The 19,466-nt window shown below is 35.8% G+C and overlaps 1 protein-coding gene across 5 annotated transcripts in view; it reads right to left on the bottom strand.

Annotated features, from left to right (window-relative positions):
* LRBA (LPS responsive beige-like anchor protein) overlaps nt 1-19,466 on the bottom strand; it is a 351,486-nt gene that overhangs the window by 271,759 nt on the left and 60,261 nt on the right. For all 5 annotated transcript variants that reach the window (XM_087963037.1, XM_026668758.2, XM_026668760.2 and 2 more), the window contains exons 23-30: nt 12,196-13,206; nt 11,368-11,543; nt 9,851-10,004; nt 7,615-7,795; nt 6,795-6,925; nt 5,483-5,590; nt 4,428-4,566; nt 1,610-2,057 (exon numbers count right to left, since the gene is read on the bottom strand). In XM_087963037.1, the coding sequence (XP_087819163.1) occupies nt 1,610-2,057; nt 4,428-4,566; nt 5,483-5,590; nt 6,795-6,925; nt 7,615-7,795; nt 9,851-10,004; nt 11,368-11,543; nt 12,196-13,206 (2,348 nt within the window). The remainder of the gene's footprint in view (nt 1-1,609; nt 2,058-4,427; nt 4,567-5,482; nt 5,591-6,794; nt 6,926-7,614; nt 7,796-9,850; nt 10,005-11,367; nt 11,544-12,195; nt 13,207-19,466) is intronic.

Raw genomic sequence — 19,466 nt, 5'->3', positions numbered from 1 at the left:
GACCAGGCCTTGAACTTTATCAAGATAGATCCCTGGCACCCTTTAATCACCAGATTGGATCTCCATGTAAGATAAAAGAGTAGTTTTGAGTTTGGGAATAAGCACACATCATCTTCTTGTTTGCAAAAATCCACAACCTGCCAGCCTTTCAGTTAGGTCTCACTCACGTAGCTGTTACTGTATATTCTCCAGCTACGGCTGAAAAGTTGATAATCCTTAAAATATGAGGAGAGTTTTGATTTCTGACACAACATTCCTGAGATAAATGTAGGATCAGAGAGATGCTTTGAAATTCCCAGAGATACTTTTCTGTAAAACTGTTACATAGGAAAAAAATTTAACATGATTTCTTCTTCCTTCAACTTCAAAAGTTAATTCACAAATCCCTGTGTTCCACACTAGACAATACATTAAATATAAACCAGAAACACTAAGTTCATCAGAGCATCCTGAAGCCAGCTTGCTCTAAGTTTTCAACTGTAATGTTAGTATTGTGATGTCCCTAGAGATAAAAACCAGCTCGTTTCCTGAACAACAGGTCATAACCCATTCTGCCCACAATCAACCTAAAACTGTAGCACATGCACGTGTGTGTGTGTGCGCGGACACACACACACACACACACACACACACACACACACATAAATAAAAACTGGAAAAAATGGGAACCCACAATGGGACAAGGTTCCACCACATGTTAAAATCTTACAAGAAAATCAATTATTATTTGGTCTCCTTAAAATTGCAACAATACAAATTTATGCTTATGCTTCTGAATTAGTTTCTTATAATGCAAAAAGTCTTCATAAAAGCACAAAGCAATCCTGAAAAAAACTGAACTAATGCTGACTTTTCTTTCTACCATCTGTAAAAGCTTGGGTTTTGTTTTGTTTTTTAACTTTTATTTTCACTAGTTTAACTTTTTGCCACTAAGCATTTGCATTCAATACCTCAATAAGAAATCTCAATCTAAAAGGTTTTTACTCTCTATGATTGCTATAATTAAAAGTAGTCAATATTTCTTAAGTATACATTGGTGATTTGGATTCTACAATTATTTTTTAGTCTTCACTATGTAGCACTTATTACAAATTGATAATTAACATTTTATGTGCTTTACCTTTACATTACAGGTAGTCCTCATTTTGTGACCATTCAGAATTACAACACTGACATGACTGTTTTCACATCTATGACTGTTGCAGCATCCCCAGGTTTCATTATCAAAATTCAGACACTTGGCAACTGGTTCACATTTATGATGGTTGCAGTGTCCTAGAGTCATTTTGTGATCTTCTGACAAGCAAAATCAATGCGGAAGCCAGATTCACGTAACAACTGTGTTACTAATTCAACAAGTGCTGTGATTCACTTAAGAACTGTGGCAAGAAAGATGATAAAATGGGACAAAATTCACTTAACAACTGTCTCACTTAGCAAGAAGCATTTTGGGCTCACTTGCAGTCATAAGTCGAGGACTGCCTATACTATACTTTTAGATTTATAAAATATATTTGCAGGTATACACATTTCAAGAAAAATATTTAATTTTAAAAGAAAAGTTATTTTATATGTCATTTTATATAGGTCAAGGTTTAACCATCCTTACCTGTCAAAAGATTGAAATTGTATTGGTTGTGCAGTAGCACCATCACCAAGGACTCCAAGAAAAACAGGTAGAAGAACAGTAGGGTCAACCATGGCCCCGTCTGCAGGAGCACTGACCAAACTTCTTAGGATGTCTTTCACATTGACGTTTTTTGCAGTTTGCACAGAGGATGCAGTTTTACCATCTACCTCATTATGTACTTCATTTGTATTTTCTTGAGATTTATTAACTTCTGAAGAAAGAGTACATAATATTTCACTGATCGCATCTGGACCTGTACTTATACTCTGTCTTTCTGGTTCAGTAACCATCTCAGAATTGTCTCCTGATCCAGAATGTGCTTCCTCCTGAATTCTGGAATCCCGTCTTTGTGGAGATGTCACACTTTCTGACTGCTCGGCAGGTTCCTGACTTAAAGTAGTAATAGCTTCAGATTGTTCTTCCTTAACTTGAGAGAGAGAGATAAGATATAGTATAAAATATCAGAACTACCTTCGAAGTGATGAGATTATTTTATAAACAACTGCTGTCTTAACAAAAATTACAACAAATATCTGTTCTTAAATTTTTCTGTTCTTAATTCATCATATGGACAATACTAGAGGTTACTGTAACTAAGAATTCCAACTAGATTCTATGCTAGAACAATTAAAATTACTTTGCATTTATAATATTTATGAGGTCTCTTTACTTACTCAGTTATCTGATATTAGGGCTGAAAAGGTTAGATTGACAAGCTACAAAAAGTCAAAAAGAACACAGTGAATCTAGAAAACAATTAAGGCTATAATGTACAGAAGGGGTCCTCAACCACCGGGCCGCGGACCGGTACCGGTCCATGGAGCACTCTGTACCGGGCCGCAAAGAAAAATAAATAAAAAAACTGGCGGCTTTCTTCGCCTTCGGTGAATGCTGCTGGGATCGGGATCAAGGACACAAATGAAAGAAGGGGAGGGAGGAAGCAACCAAAGCCTGTCCTGCTCTCTGGCTCAGCAGCTTGGTTTCCTTCCGCCTTGTTCCTCTCTCAGTCGCTCTCTCGCTGCTCCACCAGCCCAGGAAGAAACTGCTTCAAAGGAGCCGGGGAGGGGGTGGCTTTCCTGTCGCCGCAGCTCCTCCGAAGCGCCCGGTCACCCCCACACCGCCCGCCCGCGCGCGGTTCAATCCACAGTGCTCCGTTCTGCCTGCCTGCCTGTCTGGTTGTTTGGGAGCAGCTTCGGCTGAGAATAATAACTATTCGCCTCTTTTTATCAGCCAAAGCTGCTCCGAAACGAAGAAGGCAGGCAGGCAGGCAGAACGGAGCACTGTGGATTGAACCAGCGCGCGGGCGGGGTGGGGGTGACCGGGCGCTTCGGAGGAGCTGCGGCGACAGGAAAAGCCACCCACCCCCCGGCTTCTTTGAAGCAGTTTCTTCCTGGGCTGGTGGAGCAGCGAGAGAGCGACTGGGAGAGGAACGAGGCAGACACCTGAGGGAGGGAGGGAGGGAGACACCTGAGGGATGGGGCTGAGGGAGGCAGGGCCGAGGCGCTCCCTGAACTTGGTGGTTTGCTGGCAGACGTTTTATTACCCGACTAGGTAACAACATCAGATGTTACCTAGTCAGGTAATGAAACGTCTGCAAGCAAGCCACCAAACTCGGATTCTCCCCCGGTCCTTGAAAAAGTGTTTGTGCTTGAAACTGGTCCCTGGTACAAAAAAGGTTGGGGACCACTGATGTACAGACTATCAGGGTCTGCCATAACTGGTTCCATATTCTATCCAATCTTGCTATTCTTATAAAGTTAACTTCCAGCAGAATCATCCAATTTGGGGAGTATGTTGATGGCTTCTATATCTCTTTCCTGCCATCAAGTAATTATCTGGAACTTTGCAAACTTTGAATTTTCCAGTCATACAAACCATACAAGCAAAAACAGTGGAACTCTTTCCTTACAAGCAAAAATAGCAGGACTCTTTACTTACAATAAATCTATGTACAAATTTGTCTATTCTAATCTATTTATCTCCTTGATATGATCAATGTATCCTTCAGCTAAATACATTGTTGCATTTGGACTTAGACTGTATTTCTTAAAGTGTGATTATAATTTACATCCATGCATGAACATAAGATATTATCCAGTTAATTTCTGAAGGACATTGATCCTATTTTGTGTTTACTACTAATATATTTTTATCCATTAAACTTGCATTAAACCAATGAAATATTAAAAAATGATGTTCTGGACAGTAAGCAGAAACTTGTTTGAAAAATAAACTTTGGATGATCAGTCCTAAGGTTCTCTGAAGGCTAATAAATTAACTCCACAATAATCAGAATCTTTAACATCAATTTTCAAGTGGCAGATTAAAAGTAATCTTTCAAGTCATATTTTTAAAGTACACAAATGAAAATCTATGTTACTAATAACATTTTCATAATCAAAACCAGTATCATACATCGATGAATTCAGAATGTTAATAAAGATTATTTTGAATAGAACCTAATCTAAAAATAAAAATATTCACCATTATGCCCCCAAATTATATAAATGAATAAAACAGTCCTATATATCTATCAAACGTATGCTGTATGGATATATTTACTGAATAGTAGTTTGTAAACTGATCCGAATGGCCTTCTAATGATTTTAAGAGTATTCCCCAACATCAGCAATGTTGTGTTGATTTCAACTCCCAGTTTGAATTTTCCAGTAAGCATGGCAAATGCTAAAAATTCTAGGAACTGAAAACACACACCTTCAAGTTGCTAAAATTTATAATTTTATGGATATCCTACTCTAATCAATAAAGTATATTTCCAGGTGCCTAGGGTACTAACCTATTTTGGGTGACTGAGAAGGTTGAAATTGCCTCCGTTCAGCTTGAGGTTCCAAGATATCTCTGTATTTTGATACCATGAGTACAGAGATAAAATACACTACAGCCAAAGCCAAGAACTGTGCCTGCTTACTGTCCTCCTGAAAAGACAAAAACAAATAAAAATTATTTTGTTGTCCTACACCAAGACTTCAATTACACATTACTATCACAAAATAATATCCTCAAGGAAATTACAAAAAAAATATCGCACAGATTTATTTATTAGGGCTGTGTGAATCACACGGAGTGATTCTTTGGGAAGCAAAATATCCCTTCAAATCTGTTGCTCGATAAAACAGCTTACCACAACTGTTTCACAGAGCTCCCCACAATGTCTTATGGTGAGAACATAAGCAAAAACTCTTTATCCAGGACTAGCAGTGGAATTCAGAATTTATTTAAAATTTGCAGAAGCACATTTAGAACTCTGCATTTTTACCCATTTAATGCTGGAATAAATTCTAATCTTTGCTAATCACATATGTTGATAAAATGGCAGAACATTTTATTTTATAATTTTGAATGTTCTGTTACATAGAGACATAGAAACATTCTAATCTAGGTAATTGATATTTTTCTAGTTTTATATTTGAGTGAAGTAAAACATCTACAGCTTCAGAAATCTATTGACATTGGGAAATATTCTATTGGCATTCGACTGACATGTATTGGTGATGTACTAAAAATATTTGGACTCATTTCAGTCCTATTTGTTAAACAGAAAGAACTTGGGCTGTCAGGATGGTTTAACTACTGTAGGAACACAGTGATAACATTCTGGTCTTTAATACATTCCAATTAAAAAATATTCACAAAATTGAATCCACCTGCAGAAACAACTGTTAATATGATCTTAAGCTTTTCATTTGATCTTAATTCTCGATTTGCTATTCCCACAGTATTTTACAATTCTTGTACATGCACTGTTAGATTTTGGCATCATGGGATGGTGCATAAGTTTAATAACTATACATGATTATTAAAAGAAAGAATTAAATAGGAAAAATTGCTCACTATATCTCTGAATACCACTGCACGGAGGCGATTAATATCCATATCCTGTAGAAGTCTGTCAATATCTCTTATTGGAGAAATCCCTCCAGTTACCATATCAACTGGACTCTGCTCAAAAGTAAAAAAGCATGTATTACTTATTTTTGAAGATCTATCTATAGATCTATCTATATCTATATCTGATGAAAAATCAATTAAATTGTAGTTTTTCAAATGTTTATATAACGTTTGAAATCTGTATACCACTCTTATGTCTGTGATTGTTAGCTGGGCAAAATGAGGCATCATAGGGCAAAACCTCGTCAACAAATGTACCTCAAATGGGCTAACTTACAGAATGCCAGGATCCATTACTTCTGAGAAAATGAAATTTGAAGAAGTTAAAACGACTTCAGTGGCTCAGCCACTGCTATGGTCACATGATCCTCATTTCCAACATTCTGTAGCAGCTTCTCAGCCACTCACACAATCCTTCATTCACTCCCTCTGGGGAGGGAAGAAGGGAAAAAGAAAGACACGAGGGAGGGAGGGAGGAAGGAAGGAAGGGAGGAAGGGAGGAAGGAAGGAAGGAAGGAAGGAAGGAAGGAAGGAAGGAAGGAAGGAAGGAAGGAAGGAAGGAAGGAAGGAAGGAAGATATCTGAAGGTCAATGCCAGCTTTCCATGAAGAAATTCAATGAGGAAGTCAAAAGGAAGTAGAACTTGCTTCTCTTCCTACTGACTTTTTGTCCACTCATGGTCATTCTGTTTTAGGTAAAGAAATATATCTGAAATGATTATACATGATCCTTATTTACAAGGTTCCCTGACACATTCTCACAAGCCAAGCCAGGGAAGCTTGCAGAGAAATTATGTGACTGTGGCTGATGGCAGACACTGCGTTTGGACTTGCTACTTTCTTCCTAGGAAGCTTGCCGGGGAAAAGTCAATGGGGAACCTTACAAGCAAGGCCACCAAGTTGCCCGGGTAAGTCTCCCCAAACACACTTACTACCAGTCCCCTTGCACTCATGCCATGCTGAGCAGCCTTGACTCAGTAGATCATGGTTGTCTAGTAATAAAATAAAAGTGGGCAAAGAAACTAAAAGTATTTATGACTTACATTTAGTACATCTTTCTTCCTGAAAAGTGACAGCATTTATATGTAGAATTATTACATTGTATATACAACTGAAAATAGATGTCTAGTAATTAAACAACCATACTTGGTTTTTTAATACCTACATTAATATAAAAAGTCACATAAATGTATTCATCAGGATAGAGAGGGAAAAAAATCATTTGCCAGTATTGATTTAAAAAAACACCCCACTTGCCTTTGCTCCAGTCCTTCCTGAGGCTATAAGGCTTTGTATTGTTTTCTGATGCTTAACGTTTTCTCCACTAGGCTTCATTAACATATGCTGTTGCTGACATTCCAAACAATTTCTGACGGCTACCGCACATACTAAAATGAAAGGATACATTTTAGGGACTGCTAAATTTCAAGCAATGCAACATGCAAGTAAACATAACTAGCCTAAAGATAAAGGCATACATCTCATAACAATGAGATTGCTTATAATCTAAAGAATCAAGTCTTTTAAAACTATATATGTTTCTATTGAGATATTTAATTAATTTTCAGTTGTGTGATATTTCATTTTCCTACTTTGTAATTACAATGGAATGTGTTAAACATTCAACATTGCTGCAATCTGATTTCCAAAATGCCCCATTTATCTCCAATATTCTAAGGGTGAGTCATCTATTTTTTGAACTGGATTTTCAGTCTGAAAGCAGTTTCTGATGTTATAGACATAATATGTCATGAAGCATCTAGAACATTACATGGTTCTGCACCATCTACTTGCAGAAATGCATGACTCATCTCTAGAACATTGTGATTGGCTATTCTAGAATGTTTTGCATATAAGATTCAAGAATTTCTAATTCCTTCTAGAGAGGAAAAAAATAATTCCTTTTCCACTCTGCAGAACTTTTCTCCAATCAGCCCTTTTTATATAAATGCCCATTAGATCTCTAGATAGATACAGGACCATTATAAATTTGATAGGAATTTTTTTTGTGAACTTATTTAAGATAACTTATCAAAGATAAAAAAAACATCTCAATGCTAGACAACTATTTGCTTACCAAGTCGAAGACATTGCCGTAAAATTCCACCAGATGACATATTTTTCTCTGACTCAATTTCATTAAATCCAAGGGAACTTGCAAAGATCAGTACATCCACAAGGCTAATTAGTCTTTGAAGGAATGCTATGGAAGCTTCCACTGATAATCCTTGAGTTGGCTCAATTCTTTCCAATTCATGCTGGAGAATGGAAAATGATTTATTTTTATATATGTGTATTCTGGTTGTGTATGCACATATTTATATATGTGTATTCTCTAATGTGTATTCTGGTTGTGTATCAAGTAGATCTTACTTAGCAACTGCATCAGGCAGCAACTATTTGAAGCTGCAATAACGAAGCATGGGTACCAAGCTACTAAAGGGTCTATCAGGAACTCTTTATGCTAGCCGGCACTAATATAGTCCTTCCAATTATATTCCCCATTGTTTGTATCCTGACTTTCTTGTAAATAAATATAATAAATATAAACTACAATAAACATAATAAATATAAACTCAAACATTAATTCCCTTTTTGCTAGTTATCCCACCACTAGGTTAAGCATTCCAAAGGATGAGGCGGTGGGGAAAAGCGTAAGCTGCAATAAAATTGTAAGCAGTCATGGTCACATGATTTTCCATAGTGGCATTTAGCAACCAGGATTTTAATATTTTCTTAGTGTTTTAATGATTAACTCTTCTCAATATTTACCTTAATGTTCTCTAAGTTTTTTTCTGTTGTATTGATGCTTTCTGTAAAGTTGCTGTGATTTATAACGTGTTATAATTATTTTATATAATTTTAATATTCCCTTAAAACACAGCATTTTGTTCCAATAAATAATACAAAATAATATTTTTTCTTGTTCCAAAAGTTCTTCCTGAAAATGCAGGCTCTGCTTTTTCTTCTTCTACTCCCCACTCCTCGGATCAACTGAGTGTTCAAGGAATTGACCAACTGGCTTATTGTCTGAGACTGACCTTGTGGGCTGAAACAAAGTGACTGGTCTAAAGTCACCCAGCCAGCTTTCTCTTGCTATACTCTTGGTAGCTTTGTGCCTTAATCACTAGACCAAATAATATAAATAATTTCTATTATTTATAAATAATATAAAAGAAAACTATTTCAAGAAGCAAATATAACTTTAAATGAACTTTATTGCCTAGGTATCATAATAAACGAACTTTAAATTACTACAGAGAAAGATCTAAAATAGAAATAAAATGGACACATATTTCAGCAAAATTGTAAAAAAAAAATAAGCCAGAATGTGATTGTAATTTCCCCAAAAAAAGTGACCAGTGATGGACACATTCTTGGGAAAGAAAAAATTATTAGAAAACATGCCAACAGCACAGAGATAATCTAGCCCTTTTCTGGATACAAAACCTCTATGTCAGTTACTTCTAAAACCCTCTGTAATTCCTGCCTATTCCCCAGAAAATAAATTTATGACAGCACATGCCACATTCTTGTTTTCAGCGGACAGTCATGATGCCCTATTATATATAGCTGAAGGAACTGCATCAAAGTCATGGTGTCCCTTTGGGACTTCTGAGAATAAGGGGTAACATATGACGGTAAAAGTGCATGAATAAATCACCATTCCTTAACTGGCAACTTGGTTCAAAAATTTGTGAATCCAGTCTTAAACTAATTATGAAATGTCCCAAATTATTTTATTCTATGGTAGACCTCATCAGTAAACCAAAATTACATTTATGATAAAATTTTAACAGCAAAAAAGATTAGAAGGGCCAAAAACACTGAATAGGCTCCCACTCCAATGTGGTATCCCCTTCAAAAATTGTTTCCTGGTCTTGGAAGAAGCTATATGCACAGATGATAAACTGATATGCCATAAACATATATAAATGGCAGTGTTTCAATCACATGGCTGCAACTGTTATCTTACCCTTTTGCTCTCCTTACATACGCCCTGGATGATACTAACATGAGCACATTTGGGCAAGGAAGGGAAAGAATCAGATTGATTCCAAGTATCTCAACTTTAATAGACTTAAATTGGGTATGAGATAATGTTTTCATATATCCTTTTTCAGTCAATGAAAAGAAAGGCAAAATGAAGTCTATGTCACATAATTCAGTTTTTTAGTGTTGGCTCACAGAACAAATCCCCCCGCCCCCAGCAGAGCCCTAAGCAAGCATACTTGAGCATAATTTTAGTTTAGTATAATCCAATGCACAAAGACACAAAGCACCACTTGGGTATTAGAAACTGAATTTCTTACCGTAGCAGATGTAGCAGCTGAAAGCAAAGGTAATATGCCACCACAAGCCATAATCATATTGTCCATCACTTGAGAGACAAGATGAATTGTGTTATGTACAAAGATGACATTATCACTGCTGTTCACGAAGTCCATCACAGTCTTGGTAGAATGACTGCGCCAAAAGAAAATATACAGGACATACATAATTCCTCTTGCAGTGTTACAAAGTACTTATTTGTTAAAGTATTATTTACTTATATCAACCAAAACATTTTCCTGCAGCCAAGAATCACACATCAGCATTCTAAGTTACCACTGCATCTTTCATCTTAACTTGAAAATGCCTTCTCCTTATCCTTCTAATTTTCACCAGAACATAAAACTCTAGAAACTATGTTTAAGTATGTGGTGAATATTTATTATTAGGAACCCTAATTATCTAATGCCTGAAAAAAACAATGAATAAATTATCAGATTTCTCTTGAGGGTCACTTAAGACAGTGAGATGGGTGGTGTTTAAATATGATAAAATAAATTAATAAAGTAGATCTCAACTCATACCCCCAAGAGGAAACCAGTAACTTATAAAGATATTGCACACTTCACTTTCTAAGCAAAAAAAATTATAAAAATGGAAAGCATAAAAAGAAATTTAATTCCTGTTACAACAAATAAATGCAATAAATTCCTTCTATTTATTGGACTTTCACCAAAGTACTCACTGCATGTAATTTAATATATTTTCATTTTGGTCACTCAACAGACTAAAACTGAAGAACTGAGTATTCCAAAGGTGCTTTTTCAAAAGGCAACTGGACTTTGTTTTTCCCTGAAGACATTTCACTTCTCATCCAAGCAGCTCTTTCGGTTATGAGTATTCAGAGTTCACTCAGAACTGAAGAAGCTTCTTCGATAAGAAGCGAAACATTTTCAAGGAAAAACAAAGCCTAGTTGCCTTTTGAAAAAGTGTCTTTGGGACAACCATGACCTGGATGACTAAGAAACTCCATAGGGTAAGTTCAGATTGGACAGTTGGACAATAGTCCTCTCTATTCATCTCTAACCTCTCACAAAAGATTTTCTAATATTTGATTCTGTTTTTTAAATAACATCCTAATGCTCAAGAGAACATCTTGTGCAAGGCAACCAGTAATTCTGGATGTTGCTGAACCTCATTTAAAAAAGCTATCAGTGTTTCAGTAAAAGAGAACAAGTTTGGAAGGAAAAAACAGCTTACAGAATTGAGTTTTGAAGAAGCACTTTTTTTCCTGTTCAAATTAAATAAAATCACAAGGGAAAAATGTAGAAACAGTATATTTTTAATGCAATGCAATTCTTGATCCTAAACAATCCTTGAATTATATGAAAACATTATTCAGTCAAGGGATACTTTAAGAAAAGATTCAACATGTGTAGCATTTCAGAAGATGCTAATGCAACCTGATCACAAAAGGCTCCAATTCAACTTTGAGAACTGAGTTATATATTACAATTCATTTTACTATGTGAAATACCTAAGATTTTGTAGACATTACCTTCTCCACATTTGTACATCTGTTTCTATAGAAAAGAGAAGATCTGTAAGCAAGCGCTGATGCATTTGAGACCATCGGAATTCAGGGATACGGAACATGGTAGTTCTAGAATCCTTCCTCTGCCCATCTGAAGGAGTTGCTACATTTTGATCTGATGAATCATACTGCCTAGACGTCTTTGTAAACAATATATGTTGAGAAAGATAAGTCAAGCTGAAGATCACACTGCAAATTTCATCTGAGCAGATATCTAATTCCAGGAAAAGCTGTTCATACTCTAGAAGGTATGATATAGTCAATACTAATTTTATAAAATCATGATTTGAGGACTAAGCTTAAGCAGTCATATCAATTCTCTATACTACTTAGCAACTATGCCACCATCTCTGCCAGCCAATGTAAGAATAAGCAGCAGCTAGACCTTACCACATAGGGTGCATATATTGCTGCTGCTGCCTGTGATTTTCCTCCTTTGAGGAAGTGTGATGTAACTTGATGATTATCCATTGGAAGATATTTCTGCAGGAGGGAAGCACTTAGGAACATCACTTTAATTAGGAATAATGCATAAGTGATGCAAATACATTCTTTTTTTTAATTATTAAAACAGTTTAATACAGAAAATTATGTGGCATTTTAATCTCAGCCTTATAATATTTACAGATAAAACATATAATCTATCTAGATCACTTTACAAATATGTTAGCATTCATAATTATAACTGCCATAAGCAGACAAGACATTTTCGCATACACACACACATTCACAAATCGTGCTATCTGGCAAATGTTTTTAACTTACTTAAATAGATAATAGTGCAAAACCTACCTCAGAAATGGCTCTAGGAGGCTGATTTACTTCTGGATTTGCATGGGGCTTTAATTCTAATCTTTCGGTATCTGATGCAATGCTGGAAACGTCAAGTCTGGCAATTTTCTTATCTGAAGCAATTATTGCTTCTGAGGTCTGTGGTTGTGTGCTATCTACAACTGTCTTGGTTTGGGGTTGATTAGTATTTTTGTCATCAATGTTATTCTCAGTGTCTGAAGTTGACTGAGCTCTGTTTATTTCAGGACCACTGGTTTCTGGCAAGCAATCCTGCTGTTCTGTTTCCATTGATCCTTCAACAACTGATCCTTCAACAAGTTCAGGTACTACTTCTATTGAAACAGGTTCTTTTGAAGAAGCAGTGCACTGCTGTCCAACTGAGGTTACCTGGCTATCGCACAAATCATGTTCCTCAATGGGTTTTGGAACACATTGTTCTGATGTAAGTGCCAGATTAGTCTCCTCTTTTAAATCAACAAAATCTTCATCTTCCTCCACATATACTTCTGGTGTTACATTTTCTAACATTTCTGGGCTTTCTAGTGTTTCAACATTTTCTAAAGGTGATTGTGAATCAGTGGTACTTATTTCTTTTTCTTCATGGTTTATTCCAATAATCTCAGCAGTATGTTCTGAGCTCTGTTTCGTCACTTGGGCTTGTAGGGGAAGATCCAAACTAGGTGCTTTGTTTAAACCAAGAGTTTTCTGGATATTTTCTGTTTTGTTTTTTTCTTTGTTTGTTTCTAAAGTACTGTGTTCTTCAAAATCAGGTAATCTACTTTCATCTTTCATAACGCTGTTGTTCATGCTTCTGTTGTCAATATCAACTGCAGAAGTGTCGGCTTCTTTTTTTTCAAGAAGATGGAGTTTCTCTGTAACTTCAGCATCTTTACTAATACCTGAAACTGTTCTAATAATGGATGATGGACCAGCACTGCAGGATTCGTCTCCTTTCTCTTCATATTCCCTGAACATCTGAGAAAGGTTCTGTTTATGTATTTCAAAAGTTACCTTTTAAAAACAGAACGGTTGGAAATGTTTTAATTTTAAAATATTTAAAGTTTATGTCTTGCTATATTTCCCTAGTAATATATAGAAGTTGGTAAAGTAATTGTAAATGTATATAAATATCACAGTATTCATAAAAACCAGTTAGATAGCAATTACTATGTTTCAGTCTGGTTTTAATGGAGTGAGTTTATGGTTTCATGGATACAGTATGTTGTAAGCTACCAGACGTGGTAGAATAAAAATACTTAAGTAGATAAACCCATATCATTATTTAGATTGAACACTTAATCATTATTTTTCTATAGTTAAGAGTAAATAAATCAAAATAAATCAATGTTCAAATCTAGAAGCATTTGGGCTGGAAAAAGCTATATGTCATGTCTTAATCAGCCACATTTCCATATCTATTTATGAGCATCCTGTACTCAACAATAGTTCTTTTTATGTATTTATTGTAGGGCAATGAGGACAGTATTTTTAATATTAATCCACTTATTCAGTTCCAATTGGATCCTTCCTTAAAGTTAAATTGTGATTATTTAATGGTACAGGCATTGCCTCTATGGTTGGTGGTACTTTATGGGGTTGCTAAAACTGCAATATCATTATTAGATTTTTATTATACAGAAAAGAAAGTAAAAGAAGAGGAAGAGATTGAGGTTGATGTAAATCTGGGACTCAGAGGAACCATATCTCAGCACTAGAGGCATAGCACCATAAGGCCTGTTGCTGCTGCTGACATTTCAGTTATGGATACTGAGCACCTAGTTTGCAAACACATTGTTACTGACACACCAAAACCAAAGAGATAGAAAAAAATCAAATTGTGTTGACAGCACAACTAACTTTGCAATCAAGATCTGATTAGCTCCATCACAGTTCAGAGAGAGATTCAAGTGTATAGTATACATACTCTACATCATTTAATTTCAAATATACAATTTCTATCTGGTAAAAATTAGACATAGGACCTACATCTGTGATTGCCTGGACCTATATAAATTATCATGCCAAAAACATTTCTGCCTTCTACTAACTTTAAGACTTAATCTATGCCTGACAATATCTTTGAAAAACAGAGTTAGAATCATTTTAATTTGTAAATCGTCATGCTTATACACATTTTCTGTACATTGTGTTCCTACTACAGAATCATGACCTTTCCTAGGGCATTTTATGGCTCTTGAATTTCATGCTCCGAACTAAGTCTTTACCTATCAAGGTCACCACAGATACTTTTGCCAATGTCAACCTTTGACTGTTAATTTCTTTGTGAACAGGACAATTTTGAAATGATAAAAAATCATGAGAAGCAAATTCTCTCTTTTCATTGGGAATTAGAATATATACCATTTTGTAAGAAAGGTTTCCAGGCATGTCACGTTTCAATAATCTCTTATCTGTCCAATACCGAGTTGATATCAGGCAATTCTAGCTCTCTATTTCACTCAAACATTCTTACTACTTCATCATTGTCTTATATATAGCAAATTTTATGTAACTATTAAAATATAAAAATTAAAATGGAAGGCTATTTTTATATTTGAGATATTTAACATATATTTATCATACTTATTTTATATATAATTTAAACTTCCATATTGCTATAACAATTCATCTAACAAGTAGGCCACAAAATATTGTTAAGATAGCAGGGAGCCTATGTTTTAATTTCATCATCATCATCAGAGAAAACAAAGAAAACGATGGTAAGATAAAATCCTTAGTGATCCGAGTTTCACAACAGCTGTTTCTGAACCAAATGTGAATCAGTATTTTCTCCTGGTTGCTATCATGCATTTTTCCATTTTGTTCACTCTCTCTTATCTATGTCAGCAATATATTTTTTTCATTCATCTTGACAAAGGTGCAGTGAACTGAGAGATATATAGCTCAATTTTTTAAGATTCATTTCCCAAAGAGCTAACCTAAGCCCTATAGAGTTTTTCATCACCTAACTTGGTATCTGCAGCCTTAAATATTCCCTTAGGCAAACGAGTTTCAGGGCAATATGCTTTGACAAGGAAATTCATGGACACCTTCTCATTCAGAAACAGGATACGCATTCTATCCTGAATTTCTGTAAAATTGTATTGTTTAATGGATAGATGAAAAAGGAACAAATCACAAGTTAAACCTTGCAGAACATCTTTTTTGTAAAATCAGCATTTTATTAGTAAAAGCACAATTTCATTTTTCTTCAGAATGCTTATAAAGTGGACAAAATGGTGTTTGGAATTATTTGAGGTTAAAATATGTATGATCTTGAGTCCAGATTTCCATGAAAAACTCTCAAGGTACAATTCAATATTCAAAGCAGATGAAGTAACTGAAAACAGTTTTACACTCAAACTACTTATCCTTATATCTATTATATCTAAACAGCACTAGCTACAAAATCAGATTTTACATACTGTAAATGTCTTGCTGCAGTTGCTTCATAAATAATTGTAGCAACAGATTGTGACAGTTCTCTCTAAGATTGTCTTCCAGCCACTGCTGCATATTGACTATAGCAGAGTTGAAATGTTGGAAGCCTTAATTGCTTAGTATTTTGGACAGGAATTGTAAGATTGTAAGAATGAGCTGAAAGCATTACCTTGGAAAACAACCTGGAAGAAATGCTTCTCTAGGGATGTGAATTTTGCTGTTGAATGTTGTTGTCTAGAATTCACTAACTCTGCCAGCCACATGAAAACACAACTTAAAGGAGGCTTCCGGTTTGAGTTTCTTCGGCGACAGACCAAAATCTGCGATCATGAGCAGTTTCGATCTGTGCTTGCCACTGGAGTGCCCCAAGCCAGCTGGTTTTGGGGCTAAGCTACCCTGTAGAGGTGGTGAAGAGGGGGGAGACTGCCAGAAGGGTCGAGGAGAGTCGCATCTCTCCTCCCCAGCTGGCCATTACTCCCCTTCCTAAAGGTGGTTGCAGCGGTGGTCAGAAATGGCCACTTCAAAGAAGAACTCAACCGGAAAAGAATGTGCAGGAGGAAGATAAGAGAAAGTTTTGGCTGACCAGGTTGAACTGAAAAAGCAACAATATAAGGTACCCTGGAATTTGAATTATAAAGAACAACATTGTTCCCAAAGAAGACTTTGAAGTGGCAAATGAGAGAGGGAAGGGAAAGGATTTGGTTTTTTTTTTCTTTTCTTCCCTATATTGACAACTAAGAGATTTAAGCAAGAAACCGGCAAAAATCCACTTTGACAGTAACAGGTATTTAAGCTGAAAATAAAATGTCAAGGGGATAATAAAGATTTCTGGATTCTCAAAAACTTTTAAAAAGAAGGAAAAAAACAAAAGGGTGGGATCTGGAAAAATAGAGGAGACCACCTGGAAGTGAAAGAATTAACAGTGAAACTTTAACAAGATTCCTAAAAGATACATTTTAACTGAAACTTTCTAACAAGATAAGAGAAGGAAGAGAAAGTGGAAAAAAGAAGCAAGAAGAAACAGCTTTGGATTATTTGGATTACTTGGTGATTTTTGGATTTTTGGCTATTGGATCTAAAGGACTCAAATTAATTGGGTGGTTGTTTAAAAGTTTTTCAACTCTTGGAGGAACTGAGAATGGAACTTAAAAAACAGAAAGAAGATGCACAAGAAGGAAGAGGTTCTTTTGGCTTCGTATTTCATTTTTTAGAAATGGAGATCCTGAACTATGAGAAACAAGAAGAAATGCCTGTAGAACAAGAAGGGAGGGACAAAAAAGAAGCCATCTTCAATGACCAAGTATTTCTATGTGGGGAAAAGAAAGGAAAGGGGGAAAGAGAGTGAAAAATTTAAGATTTGAAAAAACAACCCAAAAAAAAGAATAGTTTGAAAGGTAATTACAACATTAGGAAGAAACAGAAAAGAGGATTACAGAAGAGAGAATCAGAATTAGAGAGGGAAGGGGTCAAAAAGGGAAGGGAGAAGAAGAGGGGGAAGAGGGAAAGGAAAAGAAATTATAAAGGACAGAAACAGGACATAGAGAAACAGGGAAAACGTACAAGGATTAAGGGTATAAGCCTATTTAGAAGACATGGAGATAATGGGTGAAAACTTAATTGAAAGGGGGATTCTGCAAGGGGTTAAGATAGTATTGTTATATTAGAAATAGAAATGAACTTTGAAAATATGAAACAAGTGTGATGAAAATGATAGATAAAATACTCATTGTAATGTAATGGAATGTTTAATAAATAAATGAAATAAAGAGAATGACAGAATGAAATTAGGAAAGGAGGGGAACATTTTAATTATTATAAATGTGTTATAAAAATTTAAGTGAATGAGGAACATGAAAAAAATATGGAAATATTATAAGTGTTCCTTGAAGTATGATACCCTATTGAAAAGAAATGTTAAAGTTGTCAAAGATTATAACTAACATTAATGATAGAGCTGAATTGGAATATAATATTTTATTTATTATTGTTTTATATATATATATATATATATATATATATATATATATATATATATATATATATATATATATATATGGATCTTTGGTTATTCGGGTTTTCTCCGCGTAAGATTCAAAGTATCTAGGCAACGTTTCGGCGAGGTCCCACTCACGCCATCTTCAGGCTGGTGCTTTCGGCTTAGTGCCAGTGCAAGCAGTGTGTGACCGGAGCTGCCATCTCTCTATATATACAAGTGGTGGGGGATGGTGTGCTGGGCTGGTTGGCTGTGCTGCAGCCTCTTGATTGGTTGATGGAGTTGATGTTGGTATAATGGGCTGTGTAATGGCCTTTTGTGGTAGAGATATCCTGGATCTTGTGCTGTCATCTCCTGGGTCGTTAGCCTCTTGTGTTTTAACGGCTTGGGTAATGGGTTGTGTGATGGGCTTGTGAGTTCTTTTGTTGTGGTATCCTGGGTCTTGCGTTGTAATCTCCTGGGTCGTTTGTGTTTTGATCTCTTTTCCATTAGCCTCCTGTGTAGTAACAGCTTGGGTAATGGGTTGTGTGATGACCTTGTGAGATTTATTGCTGTGGTATCCTTGGTCTTGTGCTGTGATATCCTGGGTCATTTGCTGTGTTGTGACTTCTTGAGTTCTTGAGGTGTAATTTCTTGAGTTTTCTGATGTGATGTCCTGAGCGGGTGGCTGTGATGTAGCATTTTGGGTTTTTAATATGGCTTTGAGTTTGGGGTCTGGGTCTGTGTTCGTTTGGCTTGAGTTCGTGGTCGTGCCACATCTTCATGGTGGGGTCAGTTCGCTTCATGTATGGTTCAGAGGAGTTTGAAGTGGGTAGTGATGCAGCTGCAGTGCGGCTTCTGGTCTGTGGTCGTGTGTCTCATCTTCTGTGTGGGTGTGAGTCTGATTTTTACGTGGAAGTGTGGTGGTGGGAAAAGAGATCAAAACACAAACGACCCAGGAGATTACAACATAAGACCCAGGATACCACAACAAAAGAACTCACAAGCCCATCACACAACCCATTACCCAAGCCGTTAAAACACAAGAGGCTAACGACCCAGGAGATGACAGCACAAGATCCAGGATATCTCTACAACAAAAGGCCATTACACAGCCCATTATACCAACATCAACTCCATCAACCAATCAAGAGGCTGCAGCACAGCCAACCAGCCCAGCACACCATCCCCCACCACTTGTATATATAGAGATGGCAGCTCGGTCACACACTGCTTGCACTGGCACTAAGCAAGCACCAGCCTGAAGATGGCGAGTGGGACCTCGCCGAACGTTGCCTAGATACTTTGAATCTACGCGGAGAAAACCCGAATAACCAAAGATCCACATACAAATACCAAGAACCTCAGAAAATATATATATATATATATATATATATATATATATATATATATATATATATATATATATATGTATGTATGTATGTATGTATGTATGTATGTATGTATGTATGTATATATTCTCTTTAAGAACAGTGCATATTTTAAGAATGTACCAAGCAGAATTCGACTGGAAGTTATGTGTTATATTGAATGTTATAATTGTAAAGGCATAAATTGAAGTTTAAATAAGAGTTGAATTGATAAAAATTAAAAGATACAAAGGTGTCATACTGCAATTAGTAACTACAGGGAAAATTTTTGTTTAATGAGAAAAGAAAATATGAAATTGAAACAGGACAGACAAATGTATAAATATAATGACTAGAAAGGTATTGAAACTTAGAAAAAGATATATATAATTGAATTTGAGATAATTAAAAGTAAGATTGGGAAAACTAAAGGAAGGGAAAAATTATTGAGAAAATGTTAAAATAGTAATAAGATATGGAATAGAACA

Source organism: Notechis scutatus, chromosome 4, assembly GCF_049901735.1.
Source record: "Notechis scutatus isolate UNSWTSFEM ecotype Mainland chromosome 4, rNotScu1.2, whole genome shotgun sequence".
In the NCBI taxonomy this organism is placed as follows: domain Eukaryota; kingdom Metazoa; phylum Chordata; class Lepidosauria; order Squamata; family Elapidae; genus Notechis; species Notechis scutatus.
This window is presented reverse-complemented; position numbering and strand designations above follow the sequence as displayed.